Consider the following 25,120-nt stretch of genomic DNA (forward strand, 5'->3'; position numbering starts at 1 on the left):
AGTCCAGGTGAAATGATCAGCACATTTATTAACAAGGTCTCAAACTTGGCTCTTTTATCCGTTTCAGCTGTGATGGAGGAATGGCTGTTGGTGGATACGAGCCTGAATTAAGTGGTGTCCGACGCTTGCCTATTCCATTCAGTTAATTAAAAGCTGCACGTATTTTAAAGAACAATAGCTGCCTTTCAGCAGTTGTTTGCTTTTCAGTTCCCCTCTTTGGCAACAACAAAGTGCATTTTAGAGGGAACTGTCAGCTTTCAAACCAATTCGAGAACTGGAAACAGGCATCAGGGGGGTTGGTGTCGAGCACAGCTCTGCCTTTGTCATTGGGACTGGCACACACAACTGGTGCGAGTTATACGAGCATCTCTACATGACACCAGGCCAATGCAAGGAAACTGGTTATGCTATAAGAGAAGGCCAGAAATAACCCACAGCTCCTACCAACGCAAAGAATAACTGAAAACAGAAAAGGTCAATGAAATGAGTCAAAACAATGAATGACAGCAGAGCGAATTTTACAAATCCCCATTACATCACCCAGGGAAAACAAACCGTGCTCAGCCAGAAACCACATGGGCCAGCTTGCGATGATCCCTCCTTTTCATATTTTCATTGGTTTATGATCCACTGGCGTGAGCGCACTGGGGTCAGTGTTTGCAAATGCAGATTGCATACCTGGAGCTTTAGCGCATAATAGTACAAATCGCCTAGCCCCTACAAAAACTGATAAGCCTTTTCCCAGACAAAGGATGAAATAATGCACGTTCGTTTGAACGCCGCAGACAGACAGAAAGCATTAAAAAAGCCCCATTCTCCTGGTGAAGATTTTCTGGAAAAGCCATGCGGAGCAAGTTTGCACATTCCTCTGTCTAAATGGACTGTATAGCCACTTAATTTTTATTCACTTTGAAACAGAGATGTTTTCTTTGGATACATTATCATTGTAGCTCTTTTCACACAGCATGAAACCCATGGCTGGTTTACTTGGCTAGAACACTCTGTCAAATACCTGAAACACTAAGTGCCTATGTGTAGCGTATATAACGGCACGGAAATATTTGTTATATTTCGTTCAGCTGAAATGACTTCTCCGCTTGTCAGCTATGCCTCTAGGATCCTGACCATAAGCTGAAGATACCTGCTTCAGGTTCGAAGTGAAATGCTTCTCTTTACCTGACGCAGTCCTTACCAGCTGCTGACTGCAGCCCTGCGATCTTTGGCTATCGAGTTATACTTACTTTGTACAGGGAGAGAATAACTCTTTGCAGGGGCTGTTTTCCAGTTTCTCCTCCGCCTGTTGGATAAGATCTTGACTGACGTCAGGAACGCAGGCTGGAGACTGGGGAGAGAAGAGAGGGGCACATTATCTCTGTGACGAGGTGCAGATTCTCCTCTCTCAACGTGTAAAAGACACATTCATTATTTATGCCCTGAGCTGCTTCCATTCAGTTCCAGCGGTTGTGCAAAAGCAAAGGAGCTTTACGTCAAACAGCAGTAAAATAGGATACCGTGGTAACTCGCTCCACATTCCACTCTATCCTCACATTGCTTTTCTGCCTTCTCCTGTACCTTCACCTCCTTGCCCAGCCTCATGAATATGCAGGACCCGCTCTTGCCAATTCTTTGAACTGCTCTCTTGCATCCCATGAAAAATGTGCTGGCCTGAACTGTGTACAGGCCATTCTCTTGAACAAAAGAGAATTTGCCCAGTGTTTTCACTTCATTGATGATTCATTGCGCTGTCTGAAAAATTCATCTTCTTTTTCTTTTTTTCTTTTTTTTTTTTTTACCAGCAAAGGAAAAGAAGAGCAGAGCATTGGTATTAATTGATTTATATATGCATAATATGAAAAGATGCTCGCAGAAGTGTCTGGACACCTTAATTCATCATTAGAAGGACAAAATAATCCAGTAGTTTTAAAATAATCATTTCAAAAAGGAACTCTGCCAACCAAGCACATAGACTCTTTTCATCCTCTCCTCCCTTTAGAGAGAATGTACATTCAGCCCCTTCAAAAAGCCCTTACCAAAGAGAGGTCTTTTGCAGTATGCCCTGATGGTTAACCAGTTTAGAACCTTTGGGACTAATTATCTATAAAGACAGTTTGAGGCCGTCCACATTCTTACTCATTGACAGTATACTGTAATTACATTAAAAAGTGTATATGCGTGTGTGTGTGTGTGTGTGCGCGTGCACCTATTTATAGACATTTCTCCCGTTGACATGAAAGCCCCTTTATATAACCAATCGGATTTGGGTGTTTTCAATAAATCCAGCCATAGATAACAAAATCCTCTTTCCTTGAAGAAGCCTTAACACTCAGTAAGGTTCCTCATCCATGGCCACGACCACCAGATGTGCTGAGTGGGTGGGTGACAGAGCATCATCGCTCATTCCTGGCCAGATGTTCTCATTAACTCACCCTTGGTTGGGGATATCTTGGCAAGCGCTGAAATGCATTGCGGGCAGAGTTCAAAAACACTGCGAATGAGGACAGAGGAAGGGGCAGAGGTGGAGCCAGAGAAAATCTCCAGCATGGTGAAAGCTGAATTAAGTCTTTTATCTTTTTCTTCCCACTGCTGAAATGTGAATATGATCCTGGTTGTGACGTGAAAAAGTAAGTTTGTTCCACTTGAGTGTTTTTAAATAGGAACACGGTTTATAGAACTGTCTGTGCATGCTGCGCAACGCAGTCTCACTATTCAACCTTGACAGCCAATCTGCAGAACATGCTGGATATCTTTGACCTCACTGAAATATTTCCTCATTTTCTTCATATATTCCTCCATTTCCTCAGCAAAAGATATCTAGGGAACATCAACTTTTAATCACAGACAGAGTATATTGCTAATTATTAAGAAGTCTCACGGTTTCTTGAGAGGTAGATGAGCCCCCATGTTATCATCTAAAAGATGAACAGTCTGAGATAAATCCAGATTTACTCAGCTTGATTGGCCACTAAGGTTGACAGAAACTGAGAACCGTACAACAAGTCTCAGTAAATCAGACAACTTGCAGAAATTCCTGACTGTACATACTCATGACCAAATCTAAGTCCCAATTTTAGTTTAAGAGAGTAAGTAGAGGCAAGAGTGAAGCAGTGAAAGAACTAGGAAAAAACCTCAAAAGGTTTCCAGTCTTACAGCTGCTGAATTGAAACTACTGCAAAAACGAAAAGAAAAAAAAAAAACTTTTAAAGGAATATTCAGATAGGAATCAAAGCCTAATGATTAGCAGTGTTTCAGCTGATTTGGGCTAAGAACCATATGAATGAATGCCTGTACTTTACACTTTCATAGCCCATGGGGAGTGCTACACAAGCTCATCGGCAGCCCAAGGCTTGTATGTGGCTGTGTGAGTCCAGTGCTCAGAGGATCTGGTTATCTTGAACATCTCTCTGATTTATAGGGTGCAGAAACACCACTGAAAGTCTCTGAAGTCTTTGTACCGCTGTGAATGAGGAGCGTCTTCTGATGATGAATGGAGCTGCACTTCAGTAAAATTGATACTAGGGCCTCTAATTGAAGTTACTACTAATTAAATCTGGAACTTGTTCTACATTTATAGGCTAAAATTGGGATCCAAAAGCTAAGTACTAAACCCCATAATTAGGCATTTAGACCAAGTGACCTGATTCTTACTCATGCCAGGCAACTTCATTTCCCAGTGGGAGGTAAGCTGCCTTGAGGTTAGTGTTTAAGATCATGCTCATGATGAATTATTATAGTAATAATTCCATCAGATTTTGTCTGAGATCAAAGTAAATTTAAAAAAATTATAAGCATCAGCTAACTTTTTCGTAAAGAAGAAACAACATTCTTACAGGGAAAGGAGAGAAGAATGAGCAAAAGAAACTGTAATACAATGTAGGAAGTATCTAAAAACGGGGCAAACTCTGATTTCTCTCTCCGAGTTTGTGGGAGATACAGTCACCAGTTGGTTTTTCAAAACCACTCATTGCTGACCTTTCAATCCTTGTTTCCTCTGAACAAATCGAGAGCAAGCTAACAATACCAAGGTAGGTAAATCTATACGTGGACAGTATATATATTTGCCTTACAGTGTAGTGCAAACACTTCACTAGACCACTTCTTTTTCTGTAACAAAAACCCACTTTTTCACAGGCTGATCATTTCCAAAGGTTTCGTAGGTCCAGCAAAATATTTGGTGTCATACAGCCCTTCATAGAGTTCAGGGCAGAGCAGCTGCACCACATGCATGAGAGGAGCACACCCAGCCCTTTCTAACTGCACACAGTTCCAGGGAGCCCTTTTATGATCCTTCCCTGGATTTTCCTTGAGAATTCATAGCTCCCACTGCTCCCATTAAATACCCATGCCTGCCATTTTCCCTGTTTGAGTACTGTGCGTACCTAGAGCCTTCGAATGTTCAAACAAAACCAGAAACAATTACAAAGGAAAACCCAACCTACTTTCGCTCCCCTGGAGAACAATTAGGTAGCGCAGGTTATGAACGCAAGAAAGTAGTTGGATCCCAAGACCGAAAACTTCCAAAGGTAACACTTTGGCTCCTTATGGAAGAAAAAGTTGCTTCTTCCCTGGAGAGGTGCAAAAGATTTCTGCAGCTCCGATGAAATGGTTATTAACGCCATTCTGCCACTGCATTATGAGTAATGGTTGTAAAAGCAAATTTGACTTTTACAGGGGAACAGAGACACCTTTTTGAACATATTAAATGTCCCGTGGCAGCTAGGAGAGCCATATGCTATGATTAAGGCCATTACGTCTGAACATGTGACAAAGAATATTGTGCTAACTCTTCAGAAATACCTGCAGAAACCTGTTAGGTTTTCTTGTATTCTAAAATAAAACGCTGGGTAGTTTTAACAAGTACAGTCCTGTAATTTCCCTAATGGCTATTCACTTTCCTGAAGGAAAAGAAAGTGATTCTTAATCTCATTTACAAAAATGTAAATCAGAAATGATGTCCATCAAGTCGACAGAGACTTACCCTAGGATTAGGGTAAAGCCCATGAAACTGAAACCAGATTCATGGCTCAAGACTCTGGCAGAGAAAAAGTGCTACATTGATCCAAGAGCAGTAATTTCTCTTATCACAATATCGTTTTTGACCAGATAGTTTAAAAAAAGTCCAAAAGTCTAAACTACTTTCACGAGGTTTTAATAAAAATCTGCTATCTCTTGTATCTTCTTATTTATGGCCAGAAACTGAAAACTTTCCTATAAATATTTGCTGGCAAAGCAACATCTCACTTTTATGATGCTGTCTTGTTTAATTTTTAAGAAAAGAACGCAACTAGGAATTGGATTAGTGATTATCTGAAAACAAGAAACGGATATTCAGTTATGTCTGGCTGCCAGCAACACAACTGAGGAAAAAGTATCCACTTCTAAATTTTGTTTTTTCTAATTTCAAAGGTAAAAGAGAGCCTCCCAGCTGCTTTTCCATTTCAGTAAATGGCATGTCACAACGCTTGTTCAAGGTTAGGTATGTTTGTGTCCATAAAAATTTGGAGATCATCGTTCCTTCCAAATTAAAGCTTCTGGGCCTGCAAGATACTTTTTGAATTTTGCTGAGAGGTTGATTACGGCTTATCCCTCTTCCTCTCCTGTTCACTATGATGCAATCACTGATAAAACCAGTGTGGTGGCCAGGTTTGAAGCTGGATGCAGTATCTTTAGGGTCACTCATAAATACCAGGTTCTTGGTTGGACCTGAGAGCATTGCAAGACAAACGTTACCTGCTCTTCCCTGCACTAGCACAGTTGTCCCTGGTAGCCTGAATGCCAGCAGAGCCTTGCCAGGCAGCTCTGCGTGTGCTGCACCTGGTGCTGCCCATGTTCCATGAAGTATGGAAAAGAAGCAAACTGATTCAGACTCGGATAAAAACTTCCAGGCTGTGTAACTCCCCATTATCTGTTACTTTGAATGTCACATTGCATCACTCCGCTTTAAAATGTAAACACTGCTTTTCTGACAGCTCTGTAAGTTTTGCTACAGGCTGCTTCACTCAGCCCTTCGAGACACAGTATTTGCTGACCTTCACTGAACAGGGCAGCAAACAAATAAGCCTCCTTATAAAATCATCTCTGTACGTTTGACATGGTACTTACACCATTTCCCTGATGGTGTGTCTGCTGTGACTATGTGGAGGACACCTGACCTTTTGCAAATCTATTAACTAATCAAATTCTTCATGAAATGAGCTGAAATGCTGGCAGTACCGAAAGAGACATTCCGAAGACCTTCTCTGACAATTTTCCTTTTTCATTAAAACATGTTATTTGTTCTAGTTTTCCTTAAGATAGAACTTCCAAATCTTTAAAATGTATGAGTTCGGCCAAGATATAGTGCACCATAGGTGTTGCCTCAAAGTCTGTGCCAGTGAGAGCAGGTAGCTGACTAGCAAAGATTTGCAACCTCAATGAGTAAAAGCATTTTCCTGATCCCCAGCAGCTGAGGTTAGCTCTTCTGAAACCTGGGTGGGGTGACTAGTAGGTGTCTCTGTGTAACCGACTCCGATTATTTCCCATAGCTGTACGGAGCCCAGAGCAGATGCACACGCATGAACCTGCGTGCACAGAGTTGGTTTATTGTGTGCAGTGCTGCTGCTTCTGTGCCAGAAGTGGCCAAATGACACTGAGGGATGTGTTGAGAACTGACAGGGATGTGCTGAGACTCCAGCTAGAGACGCGTAATCCAGTTGGGATCACCACCATTTGAGAGTGCTATGGAGCGCTGACGAGAGCACCGAGCATCTGGAGAGTTGAGAAACATGCCTGGGAAAAAAGTGACAAAAGGAAGTGTTGAGGAACTAGATTTGTTTAGTCTGGGAAAGTAAGAGTGAAACATGTTCAAGGTCTTTAAGAAAGGTTTTTAATAAAAAGGGCAGGGATCAATTATTCCGCGTTCTGCTCTACACAAGGGCAATGATGTGAAGGAAGCCACTTAGTTGGAAATGAAGACTTTTTTTCTGATTTTCCACACAGGAAGCACAAGAACAGGCATATGAATATTGTGGAATCTGTTTTCGGAGGTTTGAAAGACCTCTGAGGGCAGACAGACATCTGTTGATGATCTAAGTGTATTTGATCTCTCCTTGTGCAAGAGGCTCTCGAGCCCTCTCCCAGTCGTTTGTACCAATGATTTTGCAAAACACTGGACTCTGCAAAACACAGGCATGGGGCATGGCCCTGGGAACAAATGAGGAAGGGAGTTTGTATGCTGAGTGCTCAGCAAAGGAAACCTGGAGCTCTGAGCAAAAGAGTATCTTTGCAAATGAACAGTCCTGCTTCAAAGACCCTTGTCTCAATCACTGTTGTCTCCTACAAAAAGAAATAGCTTGCAGGGCCCTGAACTTCAGATCAGAAAAAGGGATAGCATGGACTTGGGTCAGACTGACTGCGAGATGCAGAGCAGGTCCTTAGTCTGGAGGTAATTTTTTATCCTTACGCAGTGCCTTTTGCCTAAGAACCTCAAAATATTAAAGCTTCACTGCCTGATGAAGTCTTCATGAGCGAGGTGGCAATCTCACAATATTTCACAGAACAATGCACAGGGCGGTTAAGAGTTGTGTTTTGCAGAAGAGTTGATCGTCATCTGTGACTGGAATCAAAGAAGTCTCACTGAGATAAATGGAAGCTAGAGATGCTCGGATTCCTCAAATCAGTCCATTTGTAGCTTGCAATTAGTGAATAAGGAACAGAAACCTAGAAATACAGGCTTTCATTTTACACCGACTATTGCCAGTAGATGTGAGTCATCACGGTATCTTAATGCACTATTGTACATCACTACAAAAATTACACAAAGCAGAACGATACCACACTCTTTAGAACGAATACACATCATGCAAACTTTTGACATAAACACAACTGCTTTCCTGGCAAGTTTCAGACTTGCAGCCATGATATTGAAACACGAGGAGTTATTTTAAAAGTCAGTTGCATAAAACAAATAATGTGCAGCATATGTTATGTCTCAGGTTATGAAAACATTCCACAAGCAACTAGCTTAAAACAATTAAAAATGTTTCAGTCAATGGACAAAAGTTCAAGCCATAACTTTTCTTGAGCCGTCTCCCGTTCCAAGCACGTCTGTTGTAATGATATGTGTATTTTCAGATGTTGACAGCAATTTTCCACGTATAATCTATTTGCAAATCTCCACACAGATTTGCTACTAGTAGAGACCTCCAAACTATGGAAGAAAGAGGCTAAAACGATCTTTGGTGTGAGATGGTTCATGATGGGATGAGAAGAGTTTATATACAAGAATCTGGAAACCCTGGCTTCATCCAGTTGTTACATTGCTGCGTTTGATTTGCACTCACACAGTCCTGACCCAAGACCAGCAACAGAAAGCAATGGTTTGTGTCAGGGATGGGAAGTCTGCCACATGCAATGTCATTTCTGCTGTTGCTTTTGCAGAGTCAACATCGTCCTCCAGACGTTTGAGGAAGGCTCAGTTAGCAGAGGGAATAGTTACCAGGACAGGTGGCAATGGTACGACTATCAGTAGTGACTGTCCTCAGTCCTTTGAGGCAAACGCTCATAAGGAGGAGTGTAATCAGAGCAATGACTAGAAAAAGGGAGAACGGGTAGATATATGCAGGTCATGCTGGTAGGTGCAAAATCATGGAAAGATAAGTTTACAGGTAATGTATGTTTTCCAAGGGGAAAGGTAACGGAAGGCAAAACAGAGGCCATGAAATTGTGCCTCTTTGTGCCTCCAAGGCGGTTCTGCTACTTGTGGCTAGAGATCCACCCAAGAACTGGCCCGTGGTGTCTCTGCTGGGGTCTGCACTGCTGCCCTCAGAGCAGGAACGTGCCAGCGCAGGGCACATCCTGGGCTCTGCTTGCCCCACCGCAGGGAGACGTCTGGAGGCACTCTGGGTGGCTCTGATGTCCTCCCACCTCCACACTTTGGGCAGGGGCAGGCCAATGCCAACAGGGATTCGGTCTGAGCTGCAGGCTGGGAAATACTGACCGTGCAGCTGGTGACCGACGGAGGGGAAGCGTGAAGGTGTTGATGGTGAGAAATTCAGAGGAAAGCAATGGAGGAGGAGATAGTGTCTTGGTGGTACTTTGATTTTGGGAAGTCCGGGTTAGGCATGTGTTTCAACCTGATGAGGGAAAGGTTCCCAGCACTGTCGCAGCACACGCAGTCGCCTGACGCTTTTTGGTGTTATGCACAAAAATGTTAGAACATTCTTTTCTCTTGTCCCGTGTCTGTTCGGTTTTAGCTGTATGTGTAGTAAACAGCCAATTCTACATCAGGAGCAGCTGCAACATTTTAAGTAGTCAACTTCTGCATTTTCTTTTAATTTTTTTTCCTACCACAAAGTCATCTGGGTCTGTATGAGGCAAACCAGTAAAGCACAAGGCTTCATAATTCCAGGATATTTGCTTTGAAATGACAGATGTAGGAACTGGCAGTGAGGTGGACGGGCAGCGTGGAGAGCAGCTGTGTCATTAGTAGCAATTTATCTGTTACGACAGTGTGTGGATGTTATACCTGAGAATGGGGGCCCGTAATGCCAGGCAATACATACACATGTCATGAGAGCTAAAGCTTCCAAAACAAACAATCACACCAGCCCTGGGAGTAGGAACAGGGGCCAAAGACATGAAATGTCTTTTCTGGGCTTACAGAGTGGGTCAACAACACAGAGAAAAATTGAATCCGATCCTGTTCAAATGGTATGTTCAGTACTGAGGGCAGGATCACTTGCTGGTAGCTAAATGAAGCAAATCAGCAGTGCCTATCAACTGTGGGGTTTGTTTCGTAGCTGCAAGCTGATCTGGAGTCATGATGAATCTGTTTTCCCTCACATTCTATTAAACTACCAAAACACATGTTGACACACAGAAAAATACAATGACTGAAGACAATAGAGCCCTCAGCAAACAGCTGAACGTGTTCTTCTGCCTGGAGAAGTTGTACTAATCCATCACAAAAGGCAACGATAACCACCTCAGTTCATGAACTCATTTACTGCAGTAGATCTGATGTAGATTCAGGCTGACTTGCTTGCTCCAGACTTGCTGGGCTGTCTCTTGGGCCTTGGTGAGCCCACTGGTAGGAAAAAGCTAAGTTTCTTCTCTGGGTTTCCAGCATCCTTCCTCTTTGGTGCTCGGGTACAAGTTGTAGTCTTGGACTACACCCTTCCTTGGAGAAACTCAGCAACCACTGAGGTCTCCTTCCTGACAAGTGCATAGAAAGTATATGAAGCATTTTTTCATGGCTCTTCTGTTAATCAGCAATGGGATCTGCTATCTAGCTATAACTTGTTTTTCCTGTTCTCAGTAGACCTTTTTGTAGGTGCTATCACTGAAAGCAAAATGCTCCTTTCTAGAAACTACAATTCTGTTCATGATGGTGGCAAACAAGCAACTGCCATGCAGTAAGTCAAAACATTTTCTACATAAAGATCTTCAATACAAAGTGTGGGTTCCCTGGAATGTTAAATTACTTGATTCAGAGAAACTTGAGGGTGTAACCACAACATGAGTTTCGGAGCAACAAAGGAAGAGAAAAGATCGCTTAGATCAAGAAGGAGAAATTTCTTCCTGGCTCCTACAGGTGACCAGAGGAAATCTTAAACACTTAAAGCCCCACAGAAAGTAATTTTGAAATAGCAAAATGTCCCATGAGACAAAATTTAGTTGTTTCATCAGCTTCTTTTGCAAGTCCAGTGAACCAGCTGCAGATTTCATACTCTTCAATTAAATAGAAACACTCACCACAAACCCAACCAGCTATGGGGTTTTTGGTACAGCTTGGATTAAGAAAGTAAACTGGTCACCACGGAAGCTATGCTTTTGACTTCAATGAATGAGAAACTGGGCCTCACAAGAAGTGCTTGGCAAGATATTTTTCAGTATCTTTAAATCCTAGTCCTTCCTCACACATACTGTTTTCATAATTATTTGGAAACCTACTTACAGAGATTTCTTTACCAAAGAAACAGATTCTTCCTCCTTTTTGTAGACACACAGGTTTATTGGCGTAGGGGTGCTCATAAACTAGCCAGTTGAAATTGTTTTATATAAACTTGCTTTAAAGCAGGGGAAGGGAAAGTATGTTTTACTTGTTGCCTTTTTTCCACTTTAAATGCATTTTGCACAGAGATTCAAGGATGAAAACATGGATTAAATAACCAGTACCAGTAGCTGTCAGCAAGGTGAGGAAGGTCGCTTAAGAAACAGAAGACTAATACTAACCAGACTTTCCTACCTACCCAGAAGTTAGGGTACTCACATAATCCTCAGAAGTGTCATTGGTTCAAAAGGTAACCTCTTGTGCTAGCAACCCAGCTGAATCCTTGGTGAAATGCATTACTACAAACAGCCAGATGTTTGATAAAACATTTTTGAAAAAGAACAGTATTCTCAACATTGGTGGCAACAAAGATGACAAGATGATTTTGAAAGCTTCTATTCGCAGCAGGTTTTTTCTCTCGCCACGTGTGCTTAATAGGTTTGGACAGCATTCATTGTCCAGCCTCTTATCAGAACTGTTCTACCTTTTAACGTCCTCCTGCACTGATGGATAGCCTAAACATTAGCCAGTAAACTTATGTTGCAATAATCATAGCTTGGCTTCCTCTGGTAAACCAAATGTCACTTGTTCCATTAAAAAAAATCCCTAAATCTATAAACACTCATTTACAACCTCAACGTTATTGAATGGCTTTCGCACAGGAAAACAAACAGATCCCTGCTTGAATTCACTCCTCTGAGACAGAAGCCTGTAAACACGAGTAACCCTTCCCTCACAAGCGATCCTGGCGCTGAAGTCCACGAGCTGTTTGCTCTGCGTGAAGGTAGCTCATGCATGCCGGCTCCATCCAGGCTGCACTCAAGTCAACGGCTGTAGTGCTACCGGGTGCAGTGGGGATTTCGCAGAGTTTGCCTTCATCTTTTTACATTAGCAGGTCTAAATCCTGAGGAAACACTTGAAAGAGGAAAACAAAATCCAAAAGAGAGTTCGGGGAGGCCTCAAAAAGGATTAGGAAGTGAATTAAACAAACATCAGGCAGGAATCAGTGGCCCACTCACAGAAAGACTGGAAACACCCACGAAAGCAAACAAAATCACTGCCTAGCACTGCTGGAAACAGGGCATTCCCTAATCACCTGTGTCACACGATCCATTAACGATCACATGGTAATAGCCATCAGCAAAGAACTGAGCGGGAAGACATTTATTGTAGGAGATGACACACTGTTTGCAGTGGCATATTCCACTCTTCCTCGGTTTTGCTTGTTGGACAAACAGCATCTGTGCCAGGATAATAAACTTGCTATATGCTTGATTTTTGACTGAGGTCAGAGTCCGGCTTGATTAAAAAATACTAAATTAACCTACAAGCTGAGGTTTGGCATGCAGGTTAAGGGAGTTTTGTAAGTGTAGTTGCATGACTCAGGAAAAAAAATTTAACATGAATAGTTTGAAGTGCCACATTTCCACAACTTAAACATGCTGGTTATTTTAAAATATAATTGTAATTAAAAGAGGTTTTATAAAAGATTCATTCTTATTTTCTTATTTTTTACACTTATTTAGTGGTATTTTAATGAATTGAAATATATTTATTTTCTGTGAAACTTAAAACATTCCGTATGGTAATGCTACGATTCCTGGTTCCAAGTCAAAATAACACACCCTAACATCACTGCCTCAGTGATTCTTCCAGTTGCATCATCCCAGCCAAAGGTGTCGGCCTCAGGCACCTCGTTTGATTTTGCCTGGCCCACCCTTGTAAGGCTACTCCTTTGCTGAAGTCTCTAGGTGTTTTTCCAGAATCCTAATTTCCTATTACAAGGGAATCAGATGAGAAATAAGGTATTTTTAACTTCCATTTTCATCACGTGCCTCTTCATTCTCTTCTTTGCTGGGATCAAGCACATGGTGGCTAGTTACTGCTTCTGAGTTTAGCACAATAAATCCTGAGCTCAGAGAGACATTTGTTGACTCATTACGCTTTTAGCTTCAGAAATCCAACGCTGAACCAACCAGGAAAGTTGCTGCAAGCGGCAGCGGGTAGATAGAAGGGTTGTGGACTTCAGGTGTTCAAATCCTCAACCTCATCCAGGGAGGTGGTTGAGTCCCCATCCCTGGATGTGTTTAAGAATAGGGTGGATGATCTACTTAGGGATATGGTTTAATGGGGATTAGGGACGGTTGGACTGGATGATCTCTAAGGTCTTTTCCAACCTAGAAATCTATGAATGAATCTATGGATCTATGAAAAGGCTCCTGTGCTATTGAGAAATCGTGCACGGAAAGCTGTGTGGATATGCCATGAGAGGTAATGTAATGTATTCTGCATTACACCTAGCTTGGGATTCACCTTGTTGCACTTTAATCATCTAAAAAACAAGACACTCAAAGTCTCCCTGGGCTGCCTGTGGGCAGGATGAGGCACCTCGTCTCTCCTATTCGGATGCCTCCTTGGTTTGGACAATCCAGGCTGCAACGTGTGTGTTGGGAGTGTAAGAGGCTGGACTCACCAGAGGTCTATTTTAATGTCATTCTGCGCAAATGCACAAAAGTCATCTCCTGCAGATTTCTGGATGTCTTACAAGCCAGTGTTTCAGACAACTGGAAAAGGCTGATTCCTTTTTTCCCATGTGGGCAAAATTTTCAGGCAGAAGAGGCTGTATCCGGGGAAGCTGAATAAACCTCAAAGGCTTAGAATTAACTTCCCTGGCCATTGGATAATCCATATGAAGCGAGTATAAGTGATGAGGGGTATGCAGAGGGGATAGGGAAAAGATAACCCCCTGAAAATGAGAGGAGGAAACTCTAATGAGCATATTCATTAGCCAAGGGCAGACAAGTACATCCTTCCCGTTCTCAGATAATCCTGAGCAGATTGCTTTTTATTTGCACAGTGTCCTCAGCCTTTTGGATGTCCTGGCTAGTCTCCGAGAGGAGTCACAACAGCCTGGGGGGTCTGCCCTGCCTCAGCAGACAGATGTGGGCCAGGTTTACATGCGTGGTTGACATCAACTAGCTGAAGCAAGTTTCCATTTTCCAAAGGGTCAAGTCAGAGTAATTCCAGCAAAAACAGGGAAGCCAGAAGGCTGTTGCCCACTGACCAAGTCATCCCAATGATTTTCCTGACCACAAATGACAAACAGTTAAGAAGCATGTGAACTTGGGAGTGTAACCTCTCCAAAACAACAAGTAAAAGCAGAGCTTCAACTAATAGCACTGCTTAGCATAAAACCAGCGTAGTTCATGACTCCAGCCCAAACATTCAACCAGTCTGAGCAAATGCATTGCAAATGCAGCCCTCCTTAAGTCTAAAGGACAGGACACAGGACTGCCCCAGGACCTATTCTGGGACAGCATCACCGGGCCAGAGCAGACTCCATGATGTTTCCATAGGCTCTCATGCAGTTTGGCACCATTGCAAGAGACAGAGATCCTCAGTAAGTGTTTAGTTAACTAACATTTGTATTATAAACAGTGGGTAAAGGATGAGGAAATAGGACTTGAGCAAACCGTGAGAAAATGCCTTTTAGTCTGAGACCACAGCAAAGGGACTCGTAATCAAGGCAACACTCCGATTTTTCAGATTCCTCTGCCACACTATATTACAGCCTGGCCCCAGTGACAGAAGAATGCTTATTAAAATAAATTCTGATTAGAAAGCACTAATTTGAGTAACAAGGTTGCTGTTCTGCTGCTCCGATTATTTTCCCAGAATTGAACTTTGGAAAGATGAGCTTATGCAGAAAGTACGCTGAGAAGGTACCTTCCTGGACTAAGACATGGTGATCAGCAGAGATATTGATCGTGCTGTCTCTGGAACAACAACAAGAATTATGTATTGATTTCTCTGGAGACTGGATTATGTATCGATTATGCTAGCTGCAAAGCAGAGGCCTAAGTAATGCTATCATCTCTGGCTAAAATGGTGCCCATAGAGTAGTGAAGTCAATAGAAAGGGGAGATGAGAAATCCATTGAGTCAAAGGGTAAAGTCCCAGGGCAATTAATTAAATGGCAAAACTCTCCTTGGCTCAAGTAAGGCCAGGATTTCTACTTAAGTATTTAGCATCCTGAAAAGTCTCCTAATAGGAACCAGAAGGACACAGTGAATAACGCTTTGAGAGAGTAAATAATTCTGGCCCATCCTGAATCCATGTAACACACTGTGTTCAGACAGGCACTTCATTCATTGCTTACTTCAATTGAGTCATTAATGAGATGCACAGGGTTTAGAAAAATTTGAGAACTAGCTGTGGAGATAACTCTTGGACCGAGCCTTAAAGGACCATCCACTGTAGCCAGTGAAAAGCGATATTGTGTTGGCCTTTTATCAGATAGACAATAAGCTTACGTGGGGACAGAGATGACTCGCTGGATATAAGTGATATAAGCTGAATTTGTACGAGAGAGGGAACAATGTAGAAAACAGTCCCTAGAGGCTCACCTTTCAAAACACAAAGCCTCTGTCTCACATTAAACTCTGCAGATCGCTTTACAGAAGCTTAATGTTTCTTTCTTTCAGAGCTTCCCTTACAGTGACATTCAGTTTCTTTTTTGGCCATTCCGAAACCTGATTATAACATGTTCCCTAGAAGGCACTTAGTAAAACCAAACAGTTAGAGGAAGAGGTCTCAGTACTTGAATCCAATTCTTGGTACGGTATGACCTGCCCGTCCAGGATTCAGCCAGAATCATTAAAAAGTGATACACGAAACTTTCCTTATGGGAGATAGAAGGCTTTAGCAATCAGCAAAGATGACTCAGAAGCACAAGTGCTGAAGTTTGCATTCATTTTGGTGGCAAAAATAGGAAGGGGGAAAGAAATCTCAAGGAGAGAGCAACTGAAGGCAAAGATCCTCATCAGCATCAAGATTAAAGCCACGGTGTGCAGAAAGAAAACTACTCTTTGCCAATGCACAGAGCTGAGAGAGGGTGTTTGTGAGCAAGAGCCTGGACTCGGCTGTATGGCTTTGTTCAGCAGAAGGCCTCAAATGTCATTTTAATTTCATCTCAACCGCATTACAAAGTTGTTCTCTTCTCCATAAAGAACTGATTTGAGAGAAGAGCATGTTTTAGCCAGTAGACAAGCGGAAGGCCCGGCACTGCTGATCAGCCAGTTTCCCTTTCGAGGGACTTTTCCCTCCCTTCCTTATCCTATAATTGTTCATAAAAACAAAGGCATATTTTCATTTAGCAAAATACCCATTGCTAGCTTTAGACTGGAGTAAAGAGGTTATTGCTGTGTCCAGCTAACCTCTTGCAGCAAAGAAAGAAATTGCAAACATGGCCTTTATTCTGTGCATTTCCTGGAGGAAAGGAGACCGACCAGGAATTCAGATAAGAAAACTAATGCTGTCGCTGTTCTTCATATTCTGTGAAGTATATTAATGAGGATAACAATACACATTAGACATCCTATTCAGTAACATTTTTAGTACCCAGCTGAGTCCAAATATAAACTATAATGGCATATGGAGACTGTCTTAAGAGCCATTTCAAATCAATTGAGTTTTATATAGCGTCTCTCAAAGTATCTCAAGGTGATTTACAGTGAGAAAGAAAATAACGGGCTAGTGATTTAGTACAGTACAGCATGGCAGCTGTCAGGCAGGAGGGCAAAAATGCTGCATGGAGATGCAAAACTCTAATTTAAAAGCAGTAAAAAATGCAAACGTATCTCTTCGCTCCTCCAGTAAAAGCAGCCGGGTAGTGAAGCCAGGCTGGGTTCAGCTTAACTCAACTGTTCCATGAAGCACTGAGGGCTTTTCCATTTGCAGACAGAACTGGAACCTAAAACTGAGCCATTCCCACTCCACTGTTGAGATTAGGAAAAGCCAGGAAAGAAATATTTGTGACCAATTCATTTTAGCAGTTTTACCATCATATTTCACAACCTCAGAAATTTTAGACTTCCTGTGGGCTGGACTTTTGCCCCACAGGCTTATTAAGCCAGGAAGGCAGCTTTAAGTGCCTTTTTCATGGAAACTGTTAAAGCCTCTCTTGAAGAAGCAGGACTGTAGTTGAGAAACATTGATCGTGCCAGTGTGGTGACCATTGCGCTGCTCCCGTTAAGCAAAGGTAGCCTGCAGGTGGAATTCCCTTCAGATTACAGCTCTGAAATGGTACACGCCTCGTTGGGTCTCTTCCTCTTAACAGTCAAGGTGGTACATGCCTCATTAGGTCTCTTTCTCTTAATGGACAAGGCTCTCTCACCAGTGCTTATCCCCATGTAGACCCTTCGGAGTAGCCAGCTCACAGCTGGACTTCCTTGGAGAAGTAGGTTAGCAATTCTTCAGAGCATGTTTCAAGGACAGGGGGTGTCTTCAGCTACAGGACATCTCTTCTGTGGGTTTTCATTCTCCTGCTTGCCACTCAAGTGAAGCTGCTAAGGAAGCCATGAAAACACTTGTATTTTGGCATCCTCAGCATGAAGATCACATGTACTCCTTACACTTCCCTCCCATTAAACTGTTCAGAATGGCCTGTTGGATATGAACGTTTCAATGAACTTCAGGCGAGACAGGAGGAATACTAAGGTCTTCCTAGGTAAGGATCTGAGTACATAGAATCATAGAGCAGCTCAGGTTGGAAGGGACCTTTAAAGATTATCTGGTCCAACCTTTCGTGGGAAAGGGAGCCTTGATGATATTATCTAGCACCCTGCCCAATAGCATGTTGAAAACTTGCGGTGATGAGGACTCTACCACATCCCTAGGGAGACTGCTCCTACATACCACTTCTTTGAGAGGCCTAAACCACCCATTTTTCCTTCCAGGTGCCAGGATACATTCAGAATTTGTCATCGTTGTTGCCTGTAGGCCAGGGAGATGGTGGAAGCCTGACCCACTCATGCCACCCCTGGCATCGACCACGACAAAAGGCTGCTAGATCTCAACTTCTCCAGCGAGCACGTAGGAACTGTTTGGTATGTTAAAGCTGCAAAAAGCCCGAATTGCGACTACTTGGAAAAGTGCCTCCCCTCTCGACCATCTGGGCAAGCACTGAGCTTGTTTAGCAGCCTCGGGGCTGACGCTGAACGTTCTCACGCAGAGCTCTCCGCGGGGGAATTCACTGCTCCCACACATTTGAGTCTGCTAACTGTGCAGTGTAGCACCATCTTGCAGACAGTGGCTGCGTTGAGTCGCATGAGGCTGTAAGTACTGGTGTGATGTCTAAACATCTGGGAAAGCGTTTCCTTTTCTTTTCTGCTGTGCAAGTAGTGTATGTTTTATTAAATAAAGTGCATGTTCCCCATGCAAATGAGTGCACTTTAGAATGATGATATACTGACACGTAGCATGTTAAATATGTATGACATTTAAAAATCTAAGCAAGAATGAAAAATCATTTATAAATATTAAAGAGCATGAAGTCTACTTTTTGTTTTCATTTTGCTTCTGATCATGCACTCTGGGAAAAATACTCCTCACATTATAAGACTGAATTATCTGTCCAAGAACTAAACCTATAATTTTATTCTATCAGTCAAGCTGTATGTCACACTATTTTTATATCAAGACAATCAGGTTCTTTGAAGCACAGACACACACCTGCTTAAAAGAAGTGTTCCTCTGAAAGCAGAAGACTTTGGAATCAGCGGCAATTTGCTTCTTTCAAGGGAATAATAACTAAATGGAGAAATGCAGCTCCTAATGAAGATAAGCTTTCTCTGCTGGCCAGGATGATATTCCATTAGGACATTTGGGTCCAGATTTATCCCTCTTGACTGCAACCATCTAACCTAGCTTCGAATCACTAACTTCTAATGGCTTAAAATCTGTCCTTTGGAGGTTCTTATTTCTCTTTCCTGACAGGAAAGGACAGGAGGCCATCTGAACTCCTCATATGAGTACCTTAGTTAGGTATCTAAAAAGAAAGGAAATTAATCCTGGCCTTGCTCTACTTTTTTAACTATTGCACAGGAGACCAATGTTAGAGAATTGAGCATTCAAGCCATTGCTATGGCACAGTCAAAACCTGGCCTCTAGGAAGTATTTTCTGCTACACACGGCTTAAACATCCCTCTGGGAAGAAGAAGAAGTTTCCTATTAAGAAAAAAAGTGCAATGAGACCAATGCTGACATTAAAGCCCCACCACCAGTGTGGCAGTTTTAGACTGCAAGTGAAGGAGCATAACTGTGTTTCCTTCTGCCCAAGATGTTAAGGTAACCTGCAAACATCAGAAAAATTTCAGAACAGACTGTAAATATCCTGTGACCATTTTACACACTGAGAAACCAGGTACACAGGTCAAATATGAAGTGCAGCGGATGGCAGAGAATGGAAATTCCAGCTCTGGAGTCTCAGCAATTTCCCTTCCTGTAATACCACCACATTTTCTTGATGAAGAGGAAACTGGTCTCAGGTTGGTCTTCACTGCACGTTCACTTACCTCACTAAACTATTCCATCTGCTTCTGCTGCACTATGGGGCTGCAGGCAAACGGACAAGGATGGCAGGATTGCCATGGGACAGCAGGGAAGGGATTTGGCATCTGGAACAGCTGAAATGAAGCAGTACTGTCCTTCTCTTTACTAGCCCAGATATCAGGAAAATGCCTTTCTCCATTCCCAGATAAGAACTAGAGCAGTGGGAACTATTTTCCCTCAGTATTTGTCCCTTGTTCCTCTGTTGACAGAAGTTTTAAGACAAATGGTCATTTCGGTGGATTTAAAAAGCAGTGGAACTTCATGCCCTTAATGAATGGGCAGCAGGAACACATACTGGCAGTGCTAAATGGCTGCACATGAAACTAGCCAGGCTCAGTAAATGAAACCAGATCCCAAAACGCAGTCTGAGATAACTGAAAGTATGCATTGAAATTTATTGTAGGAAAACAACTGACTGGAAAAAAAAGTGGTCTGCTCTGCCCCTGAACCTCCAAAACATATTGTACCATTTAAACGCTTCAGAAAGACATCTGCCAAAAATGCAATTAATTCTCCTGAAGGTCAAATGTATTTCTCTTGTAAAACAGTTGAAGCAGCAATTGTACATCTTGATTACTCTTATGAAAGCAACTTAGGAAAAATCCTGTGATTGTACTTGTGTTTGAAGTTGGATGTTTATTGCTTAATGGCAGTGATTTTTGTTGCAAAGGTTAAACGTGGTCAGCAAATGATTGAGAACTCCCTCAAAAAGGGTTAGTCCCAATGCAGCCCATCCAAAATCCCTGCAGCAGATCTGTAGTTCTGTTTGGAGTGCCACCCTGTGGACCTGGTTCCTGCCATGAGCTCCTCTCCTTCCGACAACCCTGACTGAGATGAAACACCCAGGAACCGACAGCAGTGGAAACAAGAACAGGAAATAGCACCTCTCAGCTCCAAACCACGCTGTCCTATGTCCCTGGCTACCTTGGAGCAAATGGGGGTTGGGAAGGAGTGGGAATTTTTGTACCCAAATACAGTGTCTGTTACCAAAGACCATTTTTGCCTGTGCTTTTTATGAAATAGTATATGCAATGCCATCACCTCTTTTGAGCTGGGTAGGAAATAATTGTGGCATCTGTTGATAACAGCTAGAGGTGTCTTGCATGGAACCACGGATCCCCTGGTAAGCTCAAGTTCATCCTTAGAAGTCAATTTCTGGATTGGATTATAATTTTTTTTCTCTCTGACTGTTTGTGTAAGACCTGCAGGTTTATTCACTGGAGATTGCCACCATAAATTTTAGGAGTCTGGCTTACAAAGCCTATAACAACCTTGTTTAGCAAAGGTGTGCCTTGCAGCATTCCTTCAGTAATGCCACTTTGGCTGCCCCTTACCTCTGGGGTGAGGTATTTCATCATGATTTCCTTTCCTTTCTCTCCCAGCTTTTCATCTGGAGCAATTTCATATTCTGCCTGGAACAGATGAAAAAAAAAAAGTCAATATTTGCAATCATATTTCACCATTATAACTTCATTTTGGATGTGACCTTAACTCCTTCTGCAAAGCAGAGAGACTTGCCCATCACTGCTAGTGGTTCTTGACTCAGTCCCTCCAGAAGGCAGATCTAAGAGCCAATTTCTTCGGACGAAGATAAAATAAGAGAGACCATTTAAAGGAATAGACACTATAGGCAAAATTCTCTTTGACTTCCCTGGTGCATTAAAAAAGAGCACCACATTCCCACATGCAAAGTTTAACTACATTTTAAAATTCTGACTACTCTATGTATTGTAGCATTACTGACTTTCGATGAGTTTCAGGACAACATTTACATAAGAAACAAAGGGACCATTACTTGTGCACCACCAAGACATTAATCACTCCAGTTAAAGTTCTGGATCCATGGCAGGCATTTGAAGGAAACGCGCATTGGATGAGATCGCCTTAGGATTAAAATATTTTCCAGAATAAAGAAAGAAAGAAAAAAAAAGAAGACAGCCTAACAGTTTTAATGACTGCTCATATTAGAAAAAGGATCCCAGAAAATCCTGCCAAACCAATTAAATAACCCGGTCCAATACAAGCTGTCTGCGATGATAAATGAGGAGGAAGTTTAAAAAAAAAAAAAAGGTAAATCAGACTGAACTGGCAAACACTTGGAAGAACAAATTTCAGGTCTATAGCCCGCTGGAAGACGTATGCACTGCTCTGAGCTTGATGCAATAAATCCGAAGGCAGGCTGTAACGGATAGCCCAGCGAAGCAGACCTCGGAATGACATGAAAACCACAATGTGGTAATAATGCTATTACCCATCTATGTGGCCAGTGCTGATTTAGCTATTGCAGCTGAAGTCTGAAGCTACATACTTACACACATACATAGCAGGTTGCTTTAAAGATCTGGAATTACGATCTGATTTGGTCTGGGAAATGACGGTGACTGCAAATAACAGAGAAACCTGCATTGCTGATGAAAAATACGCCCAAAGCGAAAATCCACGAGTGCAGTACTTCTCTTTTAGTGACCATTTTGGGGATGAACTGATTACGTTCTCATAAAATTTAATACGGGGGTTTAAAAAAATCTTCCATCCAATTTCCTGTCCTTTTAGATGATATCTGACTATGGGTCATTTCAGTTCTTAAAGCACAGATGTTTACAGCATCTTAACAGCATTTTTCTCCATGATTCCTTGCTAGGGGATAAAGCAATGGCAAGAGTAACAGAAGGAACAATTTTTTAAAAGGTTGAAGTTGCATTTTATTTGGATCTTACAGTTTATGGTTAGATTCACAGACAAACTAGGTGGTTTTCATATAAAGGGAAATAGAAACAACGTATTTTAATAAAAGAAAACTATCGTACTTAAATGTAACTGTCTGTGCAGAAGACTTCAAAGAAAGGAGAGCTCCTTGGCATTGCTTTGGCATGGAAGCATCTAGGAGATCTTTTGAGTCCTTCTGAGTCCTCCATTCAATGCTATTTACAATTTATCTAATAATGACCATTTCTTTCTCCTTCATTTGCTTTTAGAGTCTGGATCCTGGTAATATATTACCTCCCTAGTAAATAAAACCTGATTCGAAGTCATCATCTGCCATTTGAAGTGCACCATGGTAATGTCAAAAGATGTCCTTTTGCCACAGATATCCTATTACATTTACATCCCATCCAAACTGTAAAACAGGAAGCAAATCAGGTCAGACCAGAAGATGACAGAAGTTTAGCAGGAATTAGATCAGTGTTTTGAAAAGCCATTCCTGATGGGATCCAACATACGCAGAGCTAAATGCACACAGACACACATATAGAGAGAGTATCTAATTCTACCTCAAGAGAGTTGGGAAGAAATAAAAGGAAAATTTAATTATACATGAATTTGATGTTCTCAGAAACTGCGATGCTGTGGTGGTGAAGGTAGGAAGTGACAGACAAGTGAGGATGTGAGAAGGAATAGGATGTGAGAAGGAACCACAAGCTCCAACTGTGAAGAGTGTTGATTTCACTGTAGCTCAAGTACTAGAAGCCCATTCCATTTTGTTTCTACGTTCACTATTATTTCTCCCTTCAGTGCCACTTCCGAGCTATTTGGCAACAGATACCGGTACATTTTCAGCCACAGACTGTTATTACTGGAAGAATTACCCACGTAGACAGACAGAGTGGATTCCCCATGCTCACTCTGCCACGTGCCTGGGAAGCTTACCAAGGTCCTTCACTCTCCACCTTGCGCCTAAATCACAAGATACATCCCCTTCTTCCACAACACTCAGAAGCACAGCTACAGTTTGAAAATCCCTAATTGCTAGAAATAACATCATTACTTGAAATCCATGTGCAATAAAATATTTTCCATTATTCCTTTGATGAATCCAGGCATGTGTTTCAAGGCTCCTGCTCTGAAGTCTAATAGCTTCTCCATGCCCTAGTTAGGTCAGACAGGGCCCTATTCATAGCTCATAAATGAGAGGAGGATTTACGATCATCCCCGACTGCATGGGACGAGCTGTAGGGAAGGCTCTTTCTGCGGGCAGGCGCGGATCCTTCAGTCCAAATGGCGAGAGGATGTGGGCTGGCCAACGTTTGTTGCTAACTTTTCTTTTGGCTGCTCTTTTGGAGGTAGTAGTTACATCAGTGGCTCCTGCTTCCCTAGAAGCAACACTGGCTGAATGGGGACACAGGGGTGCGAAGAGTCCGGCCCTTTGGAGCAGCTGCGTTCAGGATGGGCTGAGCAAGATCAGATGGGAAAATGCACTCCCACTGGGAAAGGAAGCAACATCCAGCCTGTGGTTGGCTGTGGGATGGGGCCGTGGGCTCAGGGACCACCGAGAAAGAGGTTCAGTGTCCATGACCGATGGAGAGCATTGCTGGGGCAGCGGCACAGAGACACAGTGGGGGCTCGCATCAGCAACCTTAATTTTGACACATCGTTTTATCTAGTGTTTGATTTTCATCTTAATATTCTTTGAGCTCCTGAAACTGTATGGCTTAAAAATAGGTGAAAATTGAAAAACGGAGTCAAAGGGATCTCTCTGCAGATCTGGGAGGGCTCTCTCCCACGGCAGGTAGCTGCTGGTTGCCTGTGGGACTGTCGCATGGCCACAGGAGTCAGTCCCTTGTACCCACCAGGAGATAGAGATGGGAACAGATAATCCCATCAGAATGGTTTCGGCTTTTTGGAACAGGTCAGGATCAGTGGAGTCACCTTTGGAGGATCTGCAGGAGGCTACTGCCATTTTGGTCCCAATTTTACACCTCTGCTTTCTCAGCTCCCTCCTCTGTTATCCTCAGCATCTCTCTCTGCTCCAGCTCCTGCTCACTGTTTCCTCGGACTCCAGGCTCTGCCTTGTTACTGCTCTGCGCTCCAGCAACTGCCCCTGCACTTGCCTCTGCCGGAGATTTAAAATCTGTGACCAAAAATTGGAAGGCAAAACCCAGACAGCTGGGATTCATAATAACTCGCATTTCTAAATGAAAAGTGAACTTCAAACCACATTTTTCATATTTAAACGCAGGGCAAAAAGAGCCCTTTTGACTGTTTAAAAACACATTTTGAGTTAATGAGTTTGTTGATACCAACAAACTGGCATTTCTGATGGAACAGCTTTAAGACACACATACACAGATGGTTTATACACCATGTAAGGGACTTAACCAAACGAAATCTCCCTAAGAGTGAGTCGGGGTTTTTACAAATGGCATTAAATGGATGCTCACCCATCCTTTTACCCCAGATAAGTGTAATATCTAGCAAAGCGTCCAGCTGAAAAGTCCACCCAAGGAGATGGTGTCTCTCACCCCTGGCCCCCATGCCCAGACAGCACAAGCAGAAACAACCTGGAGAGGCAGCAGGGCTATTTTCCTCTAGAGGATGTACGTCTGTGTGACTTTAGCGCAAAGAAATAACATCGTACAGGTTAGAGAGAAAATAACGTCAGGTTATTTTTCTCCTTGACCAGAATTAGCCACGTTCTCCTCTAGTCAACCTAAATCTGGTCCACATTAAAACGTTCAAAGCTCTCGCATGGAAAGAAAAGTTTTTTCCCCCATGGGCTGTGGGGAGGGAAATGCATCTTGCTAGCAGATTCCCTGCTCACCGATCTGCCTTTCAGCACAGGTAGCATATCCCCTGACACTTTATTTTAATGGCTGGCTTTCACCAGCTCCAAAGCTGTACGATGTCGCTAAAACATTTGTAGGCATAGCAAAGCGTGCTCTAGGGCCGCGCGTGAATTCTTTGTTAAGGGCTTATAGGAGA

At 42.6% G+C, this 25,120-nt stretch overlaps 1 protein-coding gene across 1 annotated transcript in view; it reads right to left on the minus strand.

Moving 5' to 3' along the window:
- GRK5 (G protein-coupled receptor kinase 5) overlaps window positions 1-25,120 on the minus strand; it is a 167,033-nt gene that overhangs the window by 27,121 nt on the left and 114,792 nt on the right. The window contains exons 4-5 of the mRNA XM_086617015.1: window positions 20,755-20,832; window positions 1,242-1,342 (exon numbers count right to left, since the gene is read on the minus strand). Of these exons, the coding sequence (XP_086473141.1) occupies window positions 1,242-1,342; window positions 20,755-20,832 (179 nt within the window). The remainder of the gene's footprint in view (window positions 1-1,241; window positions 1,343-20,754; window positions 20,833-25,120) is intronic.

Source organism: Tauraco erythrolophus, chromosome 9 (genome assembly GCF_009769465.1).
Source record: "Tauraco erythrolophus isolate bTauEry1 chromosome 9, bTauEry1.pri, whole genome shotgun sequence".
Classification (NCBI taxonomy): domain Eukaryota; kingdom Metazoa; phylum Chordata; class Aves; order Musophagiformes; family Musophagidae; genus Tauraco; species Tauraco erythrolophus.